This window comes from Narcine bancroftii, chromosome 4 (assembly GCF_036971445.1).
Source record: "Narcine bancroftii isolate sNarBan1 chromosome 4, sNarBan1.hap1, whole genome shotgun sequence".
NCBI lineage: Eukaryota > Metazoa > Chordata > Chondrichthyes > Torpediniformes > Narcinidae > Narcine > Narcine bancroftii.
Window position 1 is genome coordinate 241,834,767 of NC_091472.1, and position 24,574 is coordinate 241,859,340.

Below are 24,574 nucleotides of genomic sequence, written 5' to 3' on the forward strand. Positions count from 1 at the left end.
TTGAATCCTTATCTATCCCACTACCTAATAATTAAAAAAAAATTCTTGTGGACATATTCATTCACTCCTTTAGTCAGGGAAAATTTCTAGAATTTTCATGGAGAAATTGACCTGGGATTATAAGTTGGGAGGGTTAAAATTACCGGATTTTAAAATCTATTATTTAGCTGCACAAATTCATTTTGTTGCTGCTTTTTTTTTAAATGAGGTGATTCCATCCTGGGCTATAATTGGCTTGCACATGGTAGGAGAGGAGGTATAGAAGAATTTGTTTATAAATGGAATTTTAAATTAATTAAAAAGAAAACAAATAACTCAATATTGAAACATGTAAGTTATATTTGGGATAAAATTCAACAATTTGTGGGATTAAAAAAGGAATATCCTCAAAACACTTTTCTATCTCAAAACAATTTCAAACCTATCACTTGGGTAATAGAATCTTGCCTACCTGGTACCAAATTGTATCAGGTGCATTGAAGATTGTTATGATCAACAGAGGAAATTTATGTCTTTTGAGGGACTTAAATATAATTTACCTAATAACACATTCTCTGCTATCTCCAATTGTGATTGTTTTTGAGGGAAAAGTGGGGACATTGATCCTACCAATGTGCTCAGACATGAAATTCTAATTTGAAAGGGGAATGCAACCAAATTTATCTCTAATATATATGCTCTGATCCTAAATCAAACCCCAAATCTGGACTACTTGGATCAGGGAGTGATGGCCCTTGTAATTGATCCACAATACTGGCCAGATCTATATTGATAGTATGACTACCTTAATTAATTCTAGATATAGCCTGATTCATTGTAATTTTCTGCACCAATTATATCTCACACCGCAAAATATTCAGAAAAATAAAACAGAGTTTTCTGATAGGTGTTTTAGATGTGGTATAGATGTTGGTACCTTTTTTACATTCCACCTGGTTCTGCACAAAATTAAGACACTTTTGGATAGAATTGGGAGAAGTGTTGTCAATTGTGGGGGTGAACTTCCCTCTCGACCCAGAATTGTTTCTTCTGGGGAATATGGCAGTTATAAAAGTTAATTTTGCCAGAAATAAATCTGAATTTATTAAAATTGCATTGTCAATAGCCAGGAAATGTATAGTGGTACCATGGAAATCCAATTCCCTATTTAACATTGATTGTTGGAACATGGAAGTGTAAAGTTGCATTCCCCTTGAGAAGATAACTTCTAGTCTCAGGAAAGATTTAGTATGTTCATCAAAATTTGGCAACCTTATTTAGATTGCTCAGATTGTATAATTTATTTTGATATTTGTCAATTAGTATACTCCTTATTAGAAATTTAATATTTTTAAAATGATGTGTCTCTGAGATTATTTCGAACCTTGCTCCTGCGGCTTTTTCTTTTCTATTTTTTTAAAATCTCCCTCTATTCCCTGCTGTTTGTCCCCCTTTTTGAATCTGGGGAAGGGACACTGGGAGAAGAGGGACTCTCATTTTTATTTTTGTTCGGACCTTATGAATGTTTTTCTATGATTTATATTCAAAATATTATTGTTATTATATTAATTGAGTCCTATATTCTGTATTAAAACTTAAATAAAATATTTTTTTTAAAACTTGGCAAATAGGATTGGCTTTCTGGATTTGGAAAAGGTAAGTTTGGAGAGTGGCAAATGTGGGTGGCAGATGCCTGTCAGCAGAATAAGTGATAAAACAAATCTGGTAATATGTGTATCTTTAAAATATCTTTGTATAAAAAAAAAAAAAAAAAAAATTGAATGGCAACTACATGATAAAACATCAATTGAAGAGTTGCAATATTTAGTTCACTAATTTGTGCTGTCGTGGTGGTCTAAATTTTCCCTCTAGTTGAACTTTAATATGCATATCTTGAAGCTGAGAATTTCAGCTCCTTATCAATCATTTGAGCTCACAATGGAAATTAGTAGTCCAATGAAATTTGGCAGAATTATTGGAGGTGACTCCTGTGGATGGGAGATGAAACCAAATGCATGCCTATGTGCCTATTAAAGATCACTCCTCATTATTCAAAAGTGTTCATAGTTTTACCAGTTTCCAAAACATTTGTTTTTCAGCAAATGCTACTAAATAATTTGCATAAAATGATTTGTTTTCGCCAATGTCATGGTAAATGCATTTTCTTGTAATTTCAGAAATGATTGAACACAATATAATTGATCATTGGGAGCAGAATGGCACAGTAGTCTACCCGTAGTTTAGCAAAAAATGGTTATCGTGATGAAAAGAGCTCTATCCTAATTCAAATACAACAGTGCTCCACTTAAAGCATTCACGTTTAACACAAACAGTTTAATCCATTTGGGTTGTCAGCTTCAAAGCTGAGTGTTTTTATTTTGCAGGAGTTTATGCATTGACTTGTCTGTGACTCTAGATGAAATGCTTGTATGACGCTGATGCTTAATTCTTAAAATATATTTACCATACTCTTCAAAAACAATAATCCCAGCAGTTATAATTTTGCACCCTGATTATTTTTGGGCAATTTCACTCATTGTTCAGTTTAAAATTATTTTTTGTTTGGGCTAAGGGACAAACAAAATTATCTTGGTCTGTAGGGCTCACAGTAATTTTTCATCTGTACTTTGTAATGTGAAAATAAGTTCTGCCTTGAGTGGAGGGTGTATTAAAGTCACAGGGTTACTCTGGCATCAAACCTGGCCCTGGTTATTTATGTATTGTGGAATTTCCTAGCGACGGGAATCAAATAGCAAAAAAAATTTCATCTTTATTTAATAGTATTTCATTAGCTCTTGTATTTAAAAGGTAAATTGCTTTTTCACGAGCATGGTACCATTAAGTCATAAGAACTGTTTGCCACTGCAAAACATGGAAGATTTAAAATAATTATATACAGGTAAAGAAATGCATTTTGCTCTTTGTGTCCACGTATTGAAATCTGAGGCATCCACCTGTTCTCCTATATCTGAGTCCATTTGCAACAAAACATGCCTACTTCAGATTGGTCCTGCCTGTCTTCACTCACTTTACACACTAGAAAAGGGGAAACATGCACACACACGCTCACACTTGTAAGTATTGTAGCTTCCAATTTGTTCACTAGAAAACAGAAATGCATCGATATGTGAATTTTTCAAGCCTATTCTCGTGCAGTTATTGTAGTTGTTCTTTAGTCCAAGTCAGAACTATTCTCTGTCATTGTTTCTATTTCATTCAATTTTTACAGTTAAGTTGATTGTTTGTGTGTAATTGTTGAAATTAGATAAATAAAAATCTAACTTGGAATTTTGAAATAAAAACAGCTTAAGCTATAAAAACATTTCATTTGCGATTCGTGAAAGGGAATATTTAAACCTTTGAAATGTAGACCAGAAACATTAACCTATGTTTTTTTCTTTATGAACATTGAAAATGCTTATTCATTTACATTATTTCTATAAATACATAATTCTAATAATTATAAAATCAGTTTTAGATTAAAAATAAGTACTTTAAGTGGAAACTGCAATCAATTTGGTAAATGTATATCTGTTACAGTTAATAAAAATATACTTTCTGCTTTTCAGGAATGTATATATTATAAAAAATTGAGTTTTACTAAGTAACTTTTTTAAAATCTCCAATAAATATTTCTGGATATGGTACTATTTGAGTTGAAACTTGTATTTTTGCTAAAACAAAAAGTAGTTGTGTAAGATATTTAGTTCCCTGTAACTGACCAGTCATTTGATAAGATATACATTTATTTTTGCCAAAATTATTTCTGAAATCGGGTTTAATTTGTTTCATTTAAGAATCAAGATATTCCAGTGATTGTTAGTTATTCTCATGCATCACCCAGTATTGAGCACATGGTGCCAGTTCTAAATTATACAAAGTGAAAGTTGTGCAATATATACATCTGAGTACTTAATTCTCTTTTTAAAAATTGTTTGTGGTGGAGGAAACTTTTGGGAACAAACTATTGTCTTGGAAGTGCTTAAAATGGTTGACTCACCATGTGATTATGTTTCTTGACCAGCAAATCAAAGGCCAATGTTTAGTAAATAGTGAATTTTAATTTGGTAGATTGCTGATGGAGCACCAAAAAACATTAACATGGTGTAAAAACCCAGTAGTTCTCAATCCCTGCCAAGAAAGGGGCTCTGCCTTCAACTGTTGATTTTGGCTAGACAATTGATGCTTCATAGAAATATTGATTTATTTTTATAGACTGCATTCTAATATTATGAAAAGAGAATTATTTTTTAGGTCTTCATTGGGAATTGGGTGGGGAGGGCTGAGGGAAACTGACTGAAAAATGTTCCCTGCCAATTTCTGGGAGAAGCTATTGGGTGTCATAATGCTAAGGTGAAATCCAGATGTTGGTGTCTCTGACTCCTTGGGGGATGGCCATTATTAGAAGCAGCATCCCTGACTGGGAAGTTACAGATATTCATCCAAATTTAGATTATTCTTTACTGGCATTATATAGTTATATGTATTTTAGAAGGATACAATGCATTTATCTATTCCTTTTAATGAGGTACTCCATCTGACAAATGAGTTAACTTTGGGGCATCAGGACAAGTGAAGTAAGGTTCAAGAAGTGCTTTTGAGGGGAAGTTCACGAAGGGAGCAGTGGATGAAGCAACTGAGAATATGAAAGATTGAGCATTCCATAAAATGGAGTTCTTGAAGAATTAATGGAGCGACAAAGAATAGGCTTAGGAGACCCTGTGGATATATTTAAATGGAGATAATTCAATTAATTCATGATCTACTTTTGCTGCCTGGTCAATGTAGGTTAGAGGGCAAATAGTTGATAGTTGAATTTGGCTCAAATTGTTACCATGTGTTGGGAAAGCTATGGAATAGTCATCTTGGAGTTTTAAGGTTCTGGTCTGGGATTTCAAGAGTAGGTTGACAGAGTATACAGATATTATGAAGGTAGTTTTTGGGGAAGAATATGATGCTGGCAGCTGAGCTGAATATCAAGATTGCACAAAATCTGGTCTAGCTTGTGGAAGTGTTTATGGAAGAGGATGTAGTCAGTGGCTTGGGTATGTAGTTCACCAAAAGGTCTTTCCAGTGTTGAATAAGAGCTGTTTCTTCCCATTTAGAACATGATATCCCACAAATAAAATGACAAATTGGAAGCAGAGGAGAGACTGAGAGTTAACCATAATGAGATCACAATGGGGAAAGCGTTTACAGAAAAATGCATTAATCTAGCAAAGTGAAGAAATCAAAGATAACCAATTTTTATCATCCATTTTTTAAACAGATATTGCAAGCAGTTGTTTGACTGTTTAAAGAGGATTTGGTTTACAGAAAAATGCCATTCAGGAAGATTTATTTGATTATCTCTATTTTTTAAGCTTATTTCAATCACCATATCTAGGAATGAGCTGGTGAATACAGACTATGTGTTGACTTTGGTTGCCAGCAGATTTCTTAACTATTGTGAACTCTTAATTGGAGAGATTTTGGGTGGGAGCAGAAAACAAAGTTGCAGTTGGTGCTAAGGGGATGGTACAGATTTCTTGTTTTCTTTGCTTTCATCAAGGCCATGTAAGTTTTTGTTATTGTGTAAAATTAATTTCATGTGTTGATCGAAATCAAGTTTGCAAAAAAAATTATTTTTCACACCTTTTGCTTAACCACAACTGAAATAATTTGCTTTCTTGTAAAGTACCACGTCAAAATTTAAATTTGCCTTAGTGAATTTCTGAATTCTCAAATCCTGTTGGTTATTTATGCTGCTGTTAACTTTTTATTCTAGATAATTGAGACTGAGAATATGATGGACCGAATTGTGACTGGCTTAGCTGAGTCTAGTGTCAAGGTGCGGTTAGCTGCTGTCAGGTATGGACTATTGAAACTTACCTGTCTGAAATTTAGTTTGATGGTTCCATAATTAACATATTAATAGAAACTGAACCTTTAATGATCAACCTGTTACACCTGGATGGATAATGAAATGTGGAATGAAAATAAATAAACCAGATTTGTGGTATAATTAGCTGATTGGGGATATGGATATTTTAAACACCTGCAATTACAAATTGAATCACATTCTTAATCATGACTCTTGTTAAGCCCTTGAGTATGTACTATCAGGCAGTGTAAATGCTTTTTTAATATTAATCTTTTATTTAATTAGAATTAGGAAGTCAATTGTCATTCTGTGATTGAATGACCACATCAAAAAAACTGATTAAAATGGAAATTTGACAACTCTGTGATCATGCTTTCAATTTATTCGCTGTGAAAGGGACTACTGTTGGTTAACGTGGTTGAATTATAATGTTAATTTTGAGGTTTAAAAAAAAAGCTTCCTAGATATTTATGCTGGAGGCAACTTCATGAAATTATACAGGTAGAGTTTGATTTGTCAACAAAGTGGTTTTTGAGTAGTAGCTTCCCTTGAGTTGGTGCACATGCACATGTCAACTTAACTGGAGAAGTCTGCTGTTAGGAGATCATATAAGATTTTAACCCAGTGACAGGGGTCCTGGATATGAGGAAAGAGAAATATTTTTTGCCTGTTAGAATGTTAAAAAAAATGTTGGTTGAGAAGGACTTCACTGTTCAAAATATTGTATGGTATATAAATGTTAATACATGTTAAGGAGACACAGATGAGACAACTGAGATCAGGAAATTATTCATTGTAAAAGTGATAAATATATTGATTCTGTACGAGGAACTATTCTGCAGGGATCCAGTCAGAAAGGAGAGAGAAAAATGTAGTGGTAATTGGTGACAGTATAGTCAAAGGAAGATCTATAGTGAAGATTGAAACTCTTGATAGCTGTGTTACTTGCCTGGTGCCTGGGTTCAGGACATCTTGTCTGACAAGCGGAGGAATTCTGAGTAGGAGGGGAAAGATCCCATTGTTCTGGTCCATGTGGGTACCAACCACATTAAGGAGAACAAGAAAAGGGGTTCTGCTGAGGAAATGGAGAAACTGGGGACTAAATTTAAAAAAACCAGAACTAAAAAGGTAATAGTCTCTGGATTGCTACCTGGGCTATGTGAAAATTGGTATAGGCTGGCATTGGCACAAAGACTAGTGTGGGAAAAATAGGTCTGAATTTGTGGGACATTGGTACCAATTGGGAAGATGGGAGCTGTTCAGATGGACGGGCTGTTCTTGAACCGTACTGGGACCAGGATCCTGGCAAATTGTATAACCAGAAGTGTGAATAGGGCTTTATACTAATTAGTATGGGGTGGGTTCAACAGATTGGAAATGTATAGATAAAACTAAAGGGAAGAAGTGCACAGGACAGATTATTGAAATCTCCAGAATTGAAAAAAATCTGTTTAGTAAGGATAAGAAATTAAACTGGCAATGGGAGACTTGACAATCTTAGTCCCTAAAGGTTAACGCGGGTTGAATCAATTGTTGTGCATCCAGCATCGTCAATGAAGACCTCAACACGATTAGTCACTTTAAGCTGATGATGGTATTGAGACTAGTGCTTGATTTGGATTAAAGTGAGGGAGAGTTGTGCAGCGTCAGTCTCACTCTCTTTTCCTAATTCCCATATGGATCCAGTGGCAGGACAAAAGACGAGATGGCTGGAGATGAGACTAGGTGCAATGGATGACCAGGACACCTTCTGTGTCTTGTCATGATCTTGGTGTTCCATAATGCTTGCAGACTGCCTTCTTGATAGTTGGACCTTCCATTGGTCTCATCCGCTCAGTCTGCCGGAGTCTGTCTTCTCATATTGGGATAGGCAACTCCCTATCTCACCGAGGGCTCACTCAGTGTCTGTGCAGGTGCTGTGTGGTAGGTGCAGAGGGTGCAGCTGTGGCGGGCGGACAACTCCTGGGCCCCGGGGCTGCCGGTGGAGGTCATCCTGGCATCGCTGCTGCCTGCCCTGGTGTCGCTGCTCCCTGGGCCAGACTCTCCTCCTGCCAGCCACCGGGTGTGGGTGCCAGTGGTGCGGGTGGTGAGTCAGGCTGATTGAATTGACGGTAAGGAAGGGAAATCTAATATTAGCATTAATTTTGAGAGGACTAGAATAAAAAAGTAAGGAGGTGATGGTGAATCTTCAAGGCATTGGCCAGGCAATATTTGGAATATTATGAGCAGTTTTGGGCTCAATATCTCAGGAAGAATGTGCTGGTGTTGGAGAGGGTCCAGAGGAGGATAATGTGATTGACTCGGGTATTTGGAAAGTTTGATGATTCTGGTCCCGTACTTGAGTTCTGGAGTTTAGAAGCCGACCAAATGGTGAAAGGGGTGGATAGAGTGGACATAGTGCTAAGAGAGTCCAGGACAAGAGGCAAAGCCTCAGAATAAAAGGATGTCTCTTTAGAATAGAGAGAGGGAGAAATTTGTTTAGTCAGAGGATGGTGAGTCTGAAGAATTTGTTGCCACAAGTGGGTTTGGAGGTACTTCTGAAGCAGAAGTGGATAGATTCTTAATTAGTTATGACATCGGGTTATGGGGAGAAGGCAAAAGAATGGTGTCGAGAGAAAAATAAATAGGCCATGATTGACCAGTGGAGCAGACCCGAATGCTCCTTCGTCTTGTGGCTGAAATGAAAGCATAAGCATGAATGTACCAAGCAATCCACAAACTGTTAAAGACAAGATCTGTCGTGTTAAGATTAGGAGATTCAGAAACATACAGAAAGACCAGGAACAACCCCTGGAAAACCATCACCAATGCAAAATGATAATTCTGGACCAGAGGGACACCTGACACCTGTGACAGGGTTTATAGAAGATGAAGCTTGATTGCAATACATCTCTTCTGGATGAGCTCAATGCCTTCCGTACTCGTTTGCAAAGGGAAAACAATGATGGATTCTCATGAGCGCCTATTTTCTGAGTATGACATGAAGGAGAATCCTTGAAAAGTGACTAGCCCAGATATGTTCCTGACCATGACCTTAAGATCCTTTGCAAGCCACGTGGGTGATTTTGGTAGATATTTTTAACAGTCAGTGGTTACCACCTTCAAGAGGATTTCCAGGTGTGGTGGCTCAATGACTATCAGCCAGTGGCACTTTGCACTTGATAAAGTATTTTGAGAGGTTTGTTACAGAGCATATCAACTCTTGTCTCAGGGAGGACCTGTACTGGGGTAGGGGAAATGCCATGTGATGAGGTAGAGTCAGGAAGTGGGAATCTGGCTCTCCTGAGAAATAGTTTTTAAAAAGAGTTTAAAATTGGTAAAAAAGACTAAAATTAAAGTATTGGAAACTGTTTAAGAATAGACAGGAAGTATTTTCTTAATGTCACCGTAAAAGGAGAAAAACATCACTGGCCCATGGGGGACGCAACAAAGAAAACGACAAGAAGGAAGGCCTATCTTGTAGATGGATCCTTCTTGTAGAAGTCCTTGTAGAAGTCAGAGCTTCTAGTTGGCCGATGAGAGCACCTAAGATGGCTGTTCAACGAGTTGCAGCGCCATCGCAGCTGCAGTTACGGCCGGATGTCAAAGAGGAAGAAGCGTCATTGCGCATGTGCAGCTTAAAAGAATGTGAAGGAGTCATTAGAGAAGTCAGCCTGTTTGAAATTCTGCCTACAGAAGAAGAATACGTGGCTGAATTGCAGGCCAGTGAAGAAGAAGAGAATAAAGAAGAAGCAGAAGACAAAGAAGAGACTGCAACTAAAGAAGATAGCAAATTTAAAATGCAAATGAAATCACAGGGGTTAAGTACAGAAACTCTCAATTTAATAAAAGAGCTGAAACAAATGAGATTAGACATTAAAAAAATCATGAAAAAACTAAGAAATATGATAGTGCATAGGATGCAAACAATTTTTAAGATGTGGAAAAAAGTTAAACGTGGAATTGGTGTAGAAATAGTTCAGAATAGAATGGATAAAATGGAGAATTAAACTGATGCACTTGGTGCTGTGGATAAACAAATGAGTGAGAAAGTGGATTTATTAAAGAATTTCAATAGAAGAAACAACATCAAAATTTTTGTTCTTAAAGAAGGGGATAATATAATAACCTTTTTCCATGTTGGATCCCTGAAATTTTTGAACAGAATGAGTTTCAAGGTGTAATTGAAATAGAAAGAGTGCCTAGGGCTTTAAGACCACGGCCATTACCAGATCAAAAACTATGGTCTATATATATTGATAAAGTTTATTCATTATCAGGTTAGAGAGAAAGTATTAGTTAGTAGCAAAGCAAGCTAAAGAGAGAAAGAGCCCATGGAAATAAAATAGATCATGGAAATAAGATTTTATTTTATCCTGACATTAGTTTGAGATATTGAAGAAAAGGAAATAATTCAATCTGGTTAAGAATACCTTGTGGAAGAAGGGTTATCAATTTATTTTGTGCCACCTTGAGACTCAAGATCTTTGTGCAAGGAAGAGCGAACAAGTTTTTTACAGATCCCGGATGTGTGCAAGAATAGTTTACCGACTATTCATCAAGAAGCTGATTGGGGGCAGTACAGCAAGCAGGAGTCTGAAATTCTTGATTTATAAAGAGTCAATTAAAATTACTTTATTCTGCCTAATGGAAATGAAGTTGGAATAAAGGTGAACATTGGGGGGAAGGGTAGCTGGATGGAAATGGACTGACATCTATCAAATCATGTGGGTTTTTTGTGGCTTGGGCCACAACTTGTAAAATAGAGGTGGGGTAAACCTGGCCAGGAATCCTTGGCAAGCATGGTGTCAGCAAGTGCAATGACAACGGGCGCCTCCTGTTGGAACTCTGCGCAGAACAACGGATAGTCATTACTAACACCCTTTTCCAGCAGAGAGACAGCCTGAGGACTACCTGGATGCATCCCTGATCCAAACACTGGCAGCTCTTGGACTATTTTCTGGTGCGAGGAAGAGACAAATGAGATGTGCTCCATACCAGGGTCATGCGCAGCACGGAATGCCACACTGACCACCGGCTTGTTCGCTGCAAGCTCAACCTTCACTTCAAGCCAAAGTTCAAGAACAGTGGAGCCCCCAGAAAGAGGTTCAATGTTGGAAACTTGCAGTCAGACGTAGTGAGAGGAAACTTCCAGGCAAACTTCCAAGCAAAGCTCGAGGATGCAAACTGCCTCATGGACACATCTCCTGAAACCCTCTGGGATCAGCTGAAAACGGCCATACTGCAATCCACTGAAGAGGTACTGGGCTTCTCTTCCAGGAAAACAAGGACTGGTTTGACGAAAACAACCAGGAAATCCAGGAGCTGCTGGCAAAGAAGCAATCTGCCCACCAGGCTCACCTTGCAAAGCCCTCCTGGCCAGAGAAGAAACGAGCCTTCCGTCTCGCATGCAGCCACCTTCAGCGCAAACTCCAGGAGATCCAAAATGAGTGGTGGACTTGCCTCGCCAAACGAACCCAGCTTAGCGCCAACATTGGCGACTTCAGGGGTTTTTATGAAACACTAAAGGCGGTGTACGGCCCCTCACCCGAAGTCCAAAGCCCTCTGCGCGGCTCAGATGGCGAAGTCCTCCTTCGCGACAAGATCTCCATACTCAATCGATGGTCAGAACATTTCCAATCCCTTTTCAGTGCCAACCGCTCAGTCCAAGAATCCGCCCTGCTCCAGTTCCCTCAACAACCCTTGAGGCTAGAGCTGGATGAGGTCCTTACCCAGGAAGAGACATATAAGGCAATTGAACAACTGAAAAGTGGCAAAGCAGCAGGTATGGATGGAATCCCCCCAGAGGTCTGGAAGGCTGGCGGCAAAGCTCTGCATACCAAACTGCATGAGTTTTTCATGCTCTGCTGGGACCAAGGAAAGCTGCCTCAGGACCTTTGTGATGCCATCATCATCACCCTGGACAAAAACAAAGGCGAGAAATCAGACTGCTCAAACTACAGGGGAATCACGCAGCTCTCCATTGCAGGCAAAATCTTCGCTAGGATTCTCCTTATAGACTAATACCTAGTGTCGCCGAAAATGTCCTCCCAGAATCACAGTGTGGCTTTCGCGCAAACAGAGGAACTACTGGCATGGTCTTTGCCCTCAGACAGCACCAAGAAAAGTGCAGAGAACAAACAAAGGATTCTCCATGACCTTTGTTGACCTCACCAAAGCCTTTGACACCGTGAGCAGGAAAGGGCTTTGGCAAATACTAGAGCGCCTCGGAAGCCCCCCCCCCCCAAGTTCCTTAACATGATTATCCAACTGCACGAAAACCAACAAGGTCGGGTCAGATACAGCAATGAGCTCTCTGAACCCTTCTCCATTGACAACGGCATGAAGCAAGGCTGCGTCCTTGCACCAACCCTCTTTACTATCTTCTTCAGCATGACGCTGAAACAAGCCAATAAAGACCTCAACAATGAAGACGGTGTTTACATCTGGTACCGCACGGATGGCATTCCCTTCAATCTGAGGCGCCTGTAAGCTCACACCAAGGCACAAGAGCAACTTGTCCGTGAACTACTCTTTGCAGACGATGCCGCTTTTGTTGCCCATTCAGAGCCAGCTCTCCAGCGCATGACGTCCTGTTTTGCGGAAAATGCCAAAATGTTTGGCCTGGAAGTCAGCCTGAAGAAAACTGAGGTCCTCCATCAGCCAGCTCCCCACCATGACCACCAGCCCCCCCCACATCTCCATCGGGCACACTGAACTCAAAACGGTCAACCAATTTACCTACCTCAGCTGCACCATTTCATCTGATGCAAGGATTGACAAAGAGATAGACAACAGACTTCCAAGGCAAATAGCGCCTTTGGAAGACTATACAAAAGAGTCTGGAAAAACAACCACCTGAAGAAACACACAAAGATCAGCGTGTACAGAGCCATTGTCATACCCATGCTCCTGTTTGGCTCTGAATCATAGGTCCTCTACCGGCATCACCTACGGCTCCTAGAACGCTTCCATCAGCTCTGTCTCCGCTCCATCCTCAACATTCATTGGAATGTCTTCATCACCAACATCGAAGTACTCGAGCTGGCAGAGTCCGCAAGCATCGAATCCATGCTGCTGAAGACCCAACTGTGCTGGGTGGGTCACGTCTCCAGAATGGAGGACCATCGCCTTCCCAAGATCGTGTTATATGGCAAGCTCTCCACTGGCCACTGAGACAGAGGTGCACCAAAGAAGAGGTACAAGGACTGCTTAAAGAAATCTCTTGGTGCCTGCCACATTGACCACCACCAGTGGGCTGATCTCGCCTCCAACCGTGCATCTTGGCGCCTCACAGTTCGGCGGGCAGCAACCTCCTTTGAAGAAGACCGCAGAGCCCACCTCACTGACAAAAGACAAAGGAGGAAAAACCCAACACCCAACCCCAACCAACCAATTTTCCCTTGCAGCTGCTGCAACCGTGCCTGCCTGTCCCGCATCGGACTTGTCAGTCACCAACGAGCCTGCAGCAGACGTGAACATACCCCTCCATAAATCTTCGTCCGCGAAGCCAAGCCAAAGAATGTGTATTATTTGAGCAGCGTTAACATGTTTTTTTAAATTTTATTTATATTTTATCTTTTTACTTTTTTCTTCACTTTTTTACCTGGATCAATAAGACTTAGCATAAGAGTTTAAAAAAAAGATTTGAAATACCAAAGAGTTGGGAGGAGAGAGATGAAGGGGAGATACAGTTTTCATTTGATTTTAAAAGATATCAATGGGAAAAGTATTGAATGCTTTAATATTAACGGGCTTAATAGCTCAGTGAAAAGAAAGAGGATTTTGGCACATCTCAAGAAAATGAAGGTTGACATACCCCTTTTGCAAGAAACTCATTTAATTGAAAAAGCACATGAGAAGTTAAAAAGAGATTAGGTAGGAAATGTTGCGGCTTTTTGATTTAATTCGAAAGCTAGGGGAATAGTAATTTTAATAGATAAGAATCTTCTGGTTAAAATACAGAATCTAGTTACTGATTCTGCAGGGAGATATGTTATGGTACATAGTCAATTTTTGTTGGAATATTGGACATTTATGAATATATATGCACTGAATGCAGACGATGAAAAGTTTATAGAAGAAACATTTATAAATTTAACAAATGCACATGAAAATATATTAATAGGTGGAGATTTCAATTTTCGTTTAGATCCACAAGAGCAATTACAAGGACAAAAGCAGCCATAGCTAATTAATGAATGATTTAAACTTAATAGATACATGGAGAAGAATTCATCCAAGAGAAAGAGATTACACTTTTTAATTCAAATAGACATGATTCTTACTCTAGGATTGTTATCTTTTTAATATCAGAGCAACTTTAAGGTAGAATTTAACAAGATAATTTTAAGCCAAGAATTTTTATCAGATCGTTTTTATTTGTTGTTGACCATAGCAATGTTGAACAGAGAACAATCAGTTTATAATTCAATTCTATGTGATTTGAAAAGAAAAGATTTTTGTGAATTCATTAGAAGACAGATAAGGAATATGAGACTAATTCTAATTTAGTTACTAATAAATTTATTTTATGGGACACAATGAAAGTGCATTTATGAGGTCAATAAGTTATACTTAAAATAATTTATACTTCTAAAAATAATAAGGATTATGTGAAAGAAATAGAACAATTAGAGACAGAAATAACAAATTTAGGAAAGGACTTACAGCAACAGATTAATGAGAATAAAGATGGCTTATTAATAAAAAGATTCAATATAGTACTCTACAAACATAGAACAGAAAAAGCGAATATGAGAACTAAAAAGGGGTACTATAAATTGTGTGAAAGGGCACATAAGGTTCTTGCATGGCAGTTGAAAACAAGTATCGAGAATGATTATTGCAACTTAAAAATATTTTAATTTAATTACTTAAAAACATCAAGAAATTAATGAAAATTGTAAGCAATTTCACACAAAATTATATCAATCAGAATCTTTAAATGATGATAAAAAGATAACTTTTTCTCACATATTTAATTTACCTGAATTAAATTTGAAGAGCAGAGAGAATTGGCTGCCCCTTTCACCTTGGAGCTCATTACTAAGTAATAAATTGCCAGAAGAGAGGATGGTTTCCTGTCTTGAGTTTTACAAAGAGTTTAAGGATTTATTAATTCCTCCATTTATGGAAGTACCAGGGCAGATGGCTGAAACACATACCCTACTGGAATCTATTAATATGGAAATAATAACAGTAATACCAAAGAAAAGGAGAACATTTATAATCAACATCATTTTGACCAATTTCATTGTTAAATGCAAATTATAAAATAGTGGCAAAGTTATTAGTGAAAGGTTGGAAAAAATATTTGCCAAAATTAATAAATACGGACCAGACTGGTTTTGTTAAAAAGAGAAAATTGGCATATAATGTGACTAGATTATTAAGTATAATAGTCTTGGTGCAAAAGAGAGGAGAGTTAGGTGCAGTAGGGGTCTTAGATGCTGAAAAAGTATTTGACAGATTAGAATGGGACTTTTTATTTAAAGTACTTGATAAATTTAGATTGGGACTAATATTTGCAAATTGGATTAAAGCTTTATATAATGGACCAAAAGCTAAAGTTGGAAAGAATGGACAATTGTCTACATCTTTTCATTTAATTAGATGTAGCAAACAAGGCTGTCCATTATCTCCAGTTTTATTTACTTTAGCAATAGAACCATTAGCAGAATTTATTCCGTCTTATTCTGATATAAAATGTTTTAGAGTTGGTAGAGAGGAATATAAAATTAATTTGTTTACAGATGATGTAATAATCTATTTGACGGAATGGTAAAGTTCATTGTGTAACCTTATATTTAAGGTTAAAAGAATATGGAAAAATATTTGTATACAAAGTAAATTGTGACAATTTATATATCTATAAATTGAACTATATCCCTTAAGGAAATTGAAGATTTAAAAAAAAAGTGGATGGAATTATCTAAGACATTATTGGGGAAAGTTAATTGTATAATAATGAATATATTTCCAAGAGTGCAATATCTTTATCAAACATTGTCTGTATCCCTTCTGCAGAAATTTTTTCAAGAATTAAATAAATATGTAAGAAAACTACTTTGGAAGGGCAAGATGTCGAGAGTTTTGTTAGAAAAATTAACATGTAAATATGAATTAGGAAGTCTGCAACCTCCAAATTTTAAACATTATTATAAAGCTATGCAAATGCGATTTCTCTCTTTTTTTCAAAGAGGGAGATAAACCAGCATGCACTAAGAAAGAGATGGATAAGATAGGAGAGAAGCTATCAGGACATTTTATATATAAATGGGAACTAGGATTAATATCTGGACACAGGGATACACCACTATTAAAGCATCTGATTAACATATGGAATAAAGTAAATAATGAAATGGGAATGAGGAATTTTGTGTTAATTAAAATGCCTTTGATTCAAAATAGACTTATGCCATTTACTATGACTATGTGGCCATTGGAATCACAGTGGATATGACGAAATAACCACACAAGGTGTTTTTAGAGCGAATCAAACTGATTTACTCTTGATCACCCAAGCAATCTTTTAAAAGCCCAAATCACGCGCTCGACACATACTGATGTCACATGGCTGGTTCAATGCCTTCTTGGAGTTGTAGTGCCGACATAGTGCCGCTCTAAATAACCAACCTTTTAAATATTTGGTTCTCTAAAGGAATTATAAATATAGCAGATTGTTATGGAAAAGGAAATATAATACCATTTGACCAATTAAAAAATAAATATGGGATGCAAAATAATACAATATTTTGTTATTATCAAATAAAAACATAATTACGAGATAAATTTGGGTCCAACAATGTTACTGCCTGAAATAAGTAAAATAGAAACTTTGATTTGCAATAGATCTATTGAGAAATTTGTATCTGTTATGTATATATTATTTCAAAGGGGAACTTCGAAACAGGGAATTCATAGATCTAGACAAGTGGTCCTCAACCTTCTTCTTTCCACTCACTTTAAGTAATCTCTATGCCATAAGTGCTCTGTGATTGGTAAGGGATTGCTTAAGGTGGTACATGAGTGGGAAGGGAAGATTGTGAATCACTGCTCTAGACCCAATTGTTACTGAAATATTTTGCTTGAGAAAAATTGTCACTGGCCCATATCCTTTGGAGTTATGAAACCGTGCACATAACGAGTCAATTAGGTACGATTAAAATAGTGGATTTCAGACTTTTTTTTCCCACTCACATGCCACCTTAAGCAATCCCTTACTAATCACAGAGCACCTATGGCATAGGGAATACTTAAAATGGTATGTGAGTGGAAAGAAAATGGTTGAGAACGACTGATCCAGACTGAGATGGGAAACAGATTTAAATATAAGTATTGTGGAGAAAAAATGGCAGGAATTGTTATGATAGTATGACAAATAACATTAAAGGTTAGATATAGATTGGTTCAGAATAATTTTTTACATCAATTTTATAGTACACCACAAAAATTAAATACATTTAAATTCAGATCTATCAGATAAATGTTTTGGGAGTAGTCAAAAGATAGGCACTTTTTTGCATTCTGTGTGGTCATATTCAAAATTGAGGCTATTTTGGATAGAATTAGGAAAAACTTTTAGAACAAGTGACGGGAGTTAAATTTCGACAAGATCCAATGCTCTTAAAAAAAAAATTAGGTAATATTTTGGTGATAAGACCAAAATTGAAATTAAGTTTTTTCCATAAGGAATTTGTGAAAATTGCAATAGCAGTTGCGAGAAAATGTATAGTAGTGACATGGAAATCGGATTCCCATTTGGGAATGGAAAGATGGCATATGGAAATATATAGTTGTATACCTCTTGAGATTATATATAATTTAAGGAATAAATATAATACTTTTTTGAAAATTTGATGCCCTTAATTACATTCTGTAGGTATAAATTTTCCCTGAACCTCATGAATCCTTGCTAACTCCTTGGGATAAATAAATAAATAAATAAATAATATCGAGGATGCAAAGTTGAGTGAATGGTGGTGATATTTTGATAACCTGATTTGTTATCTTTTTTCTTTACTTTCCTTTGACTTTTCTCTTTTATTTCTATTTTATTATTTTTTGCTTTTTTTATTATTTGGGGGAAGGAGTTGGATGGATTTCAGGAGGATATAACACATAACATGTATAATTGATTTGGAATATATGACAATTAGTTTCTGTATTTGGATATTAATACATGTATGGAAATTTAAATAAAATATTCTTTTAAAAAAAGGAAGGAATTGGATCCACTTCAATTTGTCTTATGCCACAGCATGTCAACAGCAGGTGGCATCTTGCTGCCCCCCACTCTTTGTCAGATCACTTGGAGCAAAAGAGCACCAATGTCAGGATGTTGTTCATTTATTACAGCTTGGCGTTCATCACCATCGTACCAACAAACATGAACAAACTATCCTTTGAATAGCAGGAAATGATGAGTCAAATGCATGATGGAGATATGAGAATCTGGTTGTGTGGTGTCAGAACAACAATCTTTCTCTTGACATCATCAAGGCTATGGAGGTTATTATTGATTTTTGGAAGGAGAGATTGAGGAAACATGCACCCATCCACATTAATGAGATGGAGAGAATTAGGATGTTCAAATTCTGGGAATCCATACTTCAGACAACCTCTCCTGGAGTCAGCACATCAAGGCAACTGTGAAGAATGTACATTCACACTTCTAATTTCTAAGGAGTCTAAGGAGATTTGGCATGTAGTTAAATACTGCATGAAACTTCTATAGGTACACTGTAAAAAGTATACTGACTGGCAGACCCTCTATCCATTGAAAGCATCTATGTGAGATGTTGCTTCAAAAAGGCAGCCAATAATATAACAGACCCCTATCAGGCAGCAGGTAGAGAAACATGAAAATCTACACCTCCAGATTCAAGCACAGTTTCTTTCCAATGGCTGTCAGGCTCCTGAACCTTTCCGTACTATCTAAACTACCCCAACATCTTAAAAAGTCTTCTTGCAGCTTGTAATGCCACTTTTTCTCTTGCACAATGCTAACTTAGATATTTATGATATCTTTATCTTTTGTATTTATTATCTTTTAATTTAATGTAATGAATATCATTGTTTAAGCACCTGTTTGGTTGCAGCAAGTAAGAATTTTGGTGCATTTGTACAGTGTACATGACAAACTCGGTGTCAAGAAACTTTAATTTGTATTGTGAGTTTGTGATTTTTAAAAAAAATAGCTCTGATCTTTCAGAGCTTTAACTCTGCCTGGTGATTTGTATCAAAAATCAAATAATTTGATCTGTTTAATGTTAAATGCCAATTTTATTTTGGCAATGTAAAAACAGATGTAGACTATACATTTCATTTTCTTCTGCTATTTCTGTTATCACATCTACTTTCCCTTTTATCTCTTCATTCTTAATTTCCAAGCAATATACTATTTTCAAAGTAGCAGATGACTGCCATTTTTCTTTTTCATTATTGGGAATCTTAAAGAGATGTATTTCTGGACTGAAAGACTAAGTCTTACCTTGAATATACCTTCAAATCATCCACTGAAACCTCAGCAGTGAGTCTTAAAGATGCTTAAAATTGAAATACATTATTTAAAATTATTATCAAGTAGTTTAAAAAAAAAATAATTGTAAACAGAAAAAACATAACACTTTTTCCTCGATCTAATCTGAAATCTTAAAATCTCCACTGAACTCAGCAAGGATTTTGAACCAATGCTAAGTCTATCTTGGCCCTGGATTGGGGTGGCATTTTTTGATTTAAATTTAAAAAAATTCCTATTAGTTCTGGATCCTGATGCTGTACCCCAAATGGTGTCCAGTGATGGATCATGGTGACTGTCACACAACCATAGACTTCAGCCCTGTGAGGTTCACCCCATAACTTGCATACCCATGAAGTTACTGCACTTCAATGACTTTGGTATGTTCTGAGGCTGTGAATGGCATTATTGATTTACATAGTTTAATCTCTTCAAACACTATATGAAGCCAACATTTACAGAATATGTGATAAACTCAGTTTGCCCCAAGTATTGTAAAGAGTTGAACTTCTATATTTGCAAGCAAATTGTGCTGAGTGCAAAGCTGTCTAAATGATATATGATGAGCATTCTGTGAAATTGAAATAAAGCCATCTTGAATTTATATTCCAGCTCCTTTTTGATGAAGCTGCAACTTGCATTAACCTTTGCTAATTTTTTTCCAGTTCAAGGCTATCTTTTAATTATTCTTAAACCCAAGCCATGATACCTTCATTGATTATCGTTTTTAATACTTTCCAGTTACATTGTACAAGTATAATTTTCTTGATTTGCATGTATGTTCATATATTCTAGCTATGTTCTTGTGCAATTTTCTGATATTTACAATGTTTCCACCCTTAGCATCACCTGTTGACTTGGATATTGTACAAAGTTGTGACCTTGTATTGATGGCACTCATTACTGCTCATCGATTACATAGGACTCGTTTTATCTCAAATGCTCATTCCCAAACTTTGACAAGTGAAAAATCAGTTTCTAATTCCAAATATTTGTTTATTCAAGCAATTTTCAGCGTGAAATCTTTACAAATTAATGAATGCACTATTTTAATATCCTTACCATTTGGTTGATGTCTGTCTCAGCAAGGTTGGCTGAATTTTAATGGCTAGTGGTGTTATACTCTTCTTGGATAATTCTTGTGTCACACAGGACACTGCAAATGCTGGAATTTGAAGCAACAAACAATCTGCTGGAGGAACTCAATGGGTTGAGTAGCATCAGTGGAAGAAAAAATATTGTCGACCTTGCGTGAGGTAATCTTTCATTAAGACAGAAAAGCCTGGAGGAAAGATTCTAGTCCAAATTGTTGACAGTTCTTATTCTCGCGCTGATGCTGCTTTATCTGCTGAGTTCCTCCAACAAATTGTTGGATTAAAACTTGCAGCCTTGTTTACTTTACAGCAGTGTCTTTTTAGTAACTTCATTGTCTGGAATCTGAATGGGTTTTTGACAACATAGCACTTTCATAAAACCTAGGAGTATCAACAATCAGTTTCTATCTTTCAAAGAGCACATTTACTTCACTCCTAATTTATTATTTGCATCTGATATGAACTCTTCTGCACGTTGCAGTTTTCACTATTCTTCTTTACTTGAGAAGTGAGATATTTGCTATCCTCCAAACCACTCGTATTAAATGCAATGGATTCAGGAAATAGTAATAAATACTTTGCACAGCTTTTGTTTAACGTGCGATATTCAGAAAAAATCAGGGTCTGATGATGCGTGTCATTTCATCCCTGCAGATGTTTCTAAATTTATCTCAAAGGTTGGCAGGTTAGCCTTTGCAGCACAAGTGATCGGGACTTGGGTTCGAATCCTGCACTGTCTGTAAGGAGTTTGTACGTTCTCCCCAGGGTCTCCAGTTTCCTCCCACCGTTCAAAACGTACTGGAGTTTGTAGGTTAATTGGGTGTATGCCTAAATTTAAAAAAAATTAAATTTCTCTATTTGTTAATATTTAGTTTTATCTGAATGATTTCAAGAATAATCCTCCTCCTCTAAAATGGAGAATACATGAGCCTTTTTGACTTGTCTGACAAACCAGATCCTTTGCGACTGATAAACATCTGTTTATAAAAAAAAAATTGTTGCGTTTGATCACTTTGGGTCGTGATGGGACTGCGTTTTGATTTCTCTGTGTTGCAATATAGAAGGATAATTGATCTCATCTGTTTATATATTTTTATTAAGATTTGTATATTTTCCTCATTTCCATTCCTAGGTGTTTGCACAGTCTGTCGAGGTCAGTACAACAGCTTCGGACAAGTTTTCAGGACCATACAGTATGGAAACCACTCATGAAGGTAGAAGTAAATACATATTTAGGAGCTTTGATTGGACCAGAATAAATGCTAAATATTTAGTTTCCCAGTAGAAGTAAAATTTGTTTCCTTGACCCAAAAAGTGTAATTATGACATGGAAGTTGAATATAATTGTATATTGCTACTCTGATACAGTGGGTACTCGTGAAAGAATTTTGTCCTTCACGTATACCAATAACAATGGTTTTAACAGTTTGAGCATCAAACAGCATCATTAGCGTAGTGGTCAGTGCAACGCTGTTACAGCACTATCGACGCGGGTTCGAATCTGCTGTTGTCTATAAGGAATTTGTATGTTCTCCCCATGTCTGCATGGGTTTCCTCCACGTGCTCCAGTTTCCTCCCAGCCTCCTGTATTTGGGTGGTAGGTTAATTGAGTATTTGGGTGGCATGAGCTTGTGATCCAGAAGGGCCTGTTACTGTCCTGTATGTCTAAATTGTAAAGAAATATTTTGGCTGCAAAGAAACAGTTAAGTGATGGATCTGAATAAAAATTATATAACATTTAATCCTCTGGTGGATATAATACAAGCACTCCACTGTGGTGTATTAAAGAGGCATGTCTGTGAATGAAAAGATGGTACATTTGGAGCAGCAGGTTGGCCATTCCAAAATACAGTCACTGAAGTTTCTCAGAGCAAACCAATAAGTAGCATTCTAAGTGATGTTTTAAACATTTTACAAAAATCACACTAAAGATTGTCACATGACATAACTATCAGAAATGAAAAGTCATTAACCTTTTCCACATTAAAGACCGATGGAATGTGTGTTAAACAGAAAAGTCTGCAGATGCTGTGATTGCAGTGCCATACACAAACGTGATATACAAACTCAGCAGATCATGCACCATTATAGGAAGCAAAGGTTACCAACATTTTAATCCTGTGCCCCTCATCGACATTTATGCAAAAAGCAAGCAGACACCGAAATAAAAAGGTGGAATTCATAAAAGTGCTGGAAACTCAACAGGTCACACAGCATCTATAAATGTTCCTTTACTTACAATAGCTCACAATTTTTCAAAGTTCTGATTGTACGCTGGCACTATATTTTATGATTTAAAAAAAAAAGAGTTTTTATCAGTGTTGAATAAAAGGTACTCAACATTCAAATAGAAAATAGGCTTTGTTTTAGATAAATTTGCCCAGCTGTAGGCCATGGTAAATGGTCTGAGCACATTTAAAGTAGGGTAGGCTAAGATGTTTGGTAGGAGCGGTATTCTTTCTCGCATACAATTTTTCCACTTACGATGGGTTGATCGGAACATATTTATAAGTAGAGGAGCACCTGTATAGGAAGTAAAGGGTAACAGAATGTGTGATAGGTTTTCTGTTCTAGAAAAGATAATCATCATTATGACGTATGCACTTTTAGGTAGGGAACACTGTTCAGTTGGTGTTTCAACAGTGCCTACAGCACAGATGATGTGCAGTTGTTGGTGTCTGTGTCATTTCACATTTGAATGGCATACTTCACTGATGACTACTTTAGGATATTGCTGTGCATGTGTGAACCTCAATTTTGCACACTGATCATGTCAAGTCCTGGCATTTTGCCATCGTTACAACTGAAAGTTTTGCGATATTGATTTAGCTAATTGATGTGTTACTCTGAGTGACTGTGGAAAAATTATCACAATGAATATTTAGTGCAGTTATTTAATCATCATGGGAGACTTTAATTTGCATATAGATTGGACTAGTCAAATTGGTAAAAATACTGAGGAGGAGGAATTCCTTGAATGTTTACGGGGCGGTTATCTAGACCAATATGTCGAGGAACCAACTCGGGAGCAGGCCATTTTAGATTGGGTATTATGCAATGATAAGGGGCTAATCAGCAATCTTGTTGTGCGAGGCCCTTTGGGTGGGAGCGATCGCAATATGATCGAATTCTCACTCGACATGGAGAGTGATGAAATTAAAACCGAGACTAAGGTCCTGAATTTAAATAAAGGGAATTATGATGGTATGAGACGGGAGTTGAGTAAGATTGATTGGGTGGTGGTTATGGGGGAGTTGACTGTGAATAGAAAATAGAAAATATTCACAGATCTAATGGAGAAATTGCAAAAATCGTTTATACCGGTTTGGCATAAAAATAAACCAAAAAAGGTGACTCAACCGTGAATAACAAGGGAAATTAGAGACAGCATTGGGTCCAAAAAGAGAGCATATCAATTGGCCAAAAAAGTACCGCAACCGAAGACTGGGAGCAGTTCAAGATGCACCAAAGGAGGACAAAGGGATTAATCAATAAATTACGAAAGTAAGCTTGCGGCAAATATAAAAACCGACTGCAAAAGCTTTTATAAATATGTCAAGAGGAAAAGATTGGTGAAATCCAAAGTAGGTCCTTTGCAGACGGAATCAGGGGAATATATAATGGGGAATAAGGAAATGGCAGACCAATTAAATTCTTATTTTAGTTCTGTTTTTACAAGAGAGGATACAAATAACCTCCCAAGGATGTTGGGAAACATAGAGACTAATGCAAGGGAGGAACTGAAAGAAATCAGTATCTCTAAGGACATGGTCTTGGGGAAATTGATGGGATTGAAGGCAGATAAATCCCAAGGGCCTGATAATCTACATCCTAGGGTACTCAAGGAAGTACCCTTAAAGCAGATGCTTTAAGAATTATTTTCCAGAACTCGATAGACTCAGGATCAGTACCCATGGATTGGAGGGTAGCTAATGTTACCCCACTATTTAAAAAGGGGGGGTAGAGGAAAAGCAGGGAATTATCGGCCGGTGAGCCTTACATCAGTAGTGGGCAAAATGATGGAATCTATTATTAAGGATGTAATAGCGGAGCATATGACTAGCAGAGAAGGGATCGGACGGAGTCAACATGGATTTACAAAAGGTAAATCGTGCTTGACAAATCTATTGGAATTCT

The 24,574-nt window shown here is 36.9% G+C and overlaps 1 protein-coding gene across 3 annotated transcripts in view; it reads left to right on the top strand.

Annotated features, from left to right (window-relative positions):
- Window positions 1–24,574, top strand: part of armc8 (armadillo repeat containing 8) — a 144,111-nt gene that overhangs the window by 83,944 nt on the left and 35,593 nt on the right. For all 3 annotated transcript variants that reach the window (XM_069934508.1, XM_069934506.1, XM_069934507.1), the window contains 2 exons: window positions 5,747–5,829; window positions 21,570–21,651. In XM_069934508.1, coding sequence (XP_069790609.1) covers window positions 5,747–5,829; window positions 21,570–21,651 — 165 coding nt within the window. The remainder of the gene's footprint in view (window positions 1–5,746; window positions 5,830–21,569; window positions 21,652–24,574) is intronic.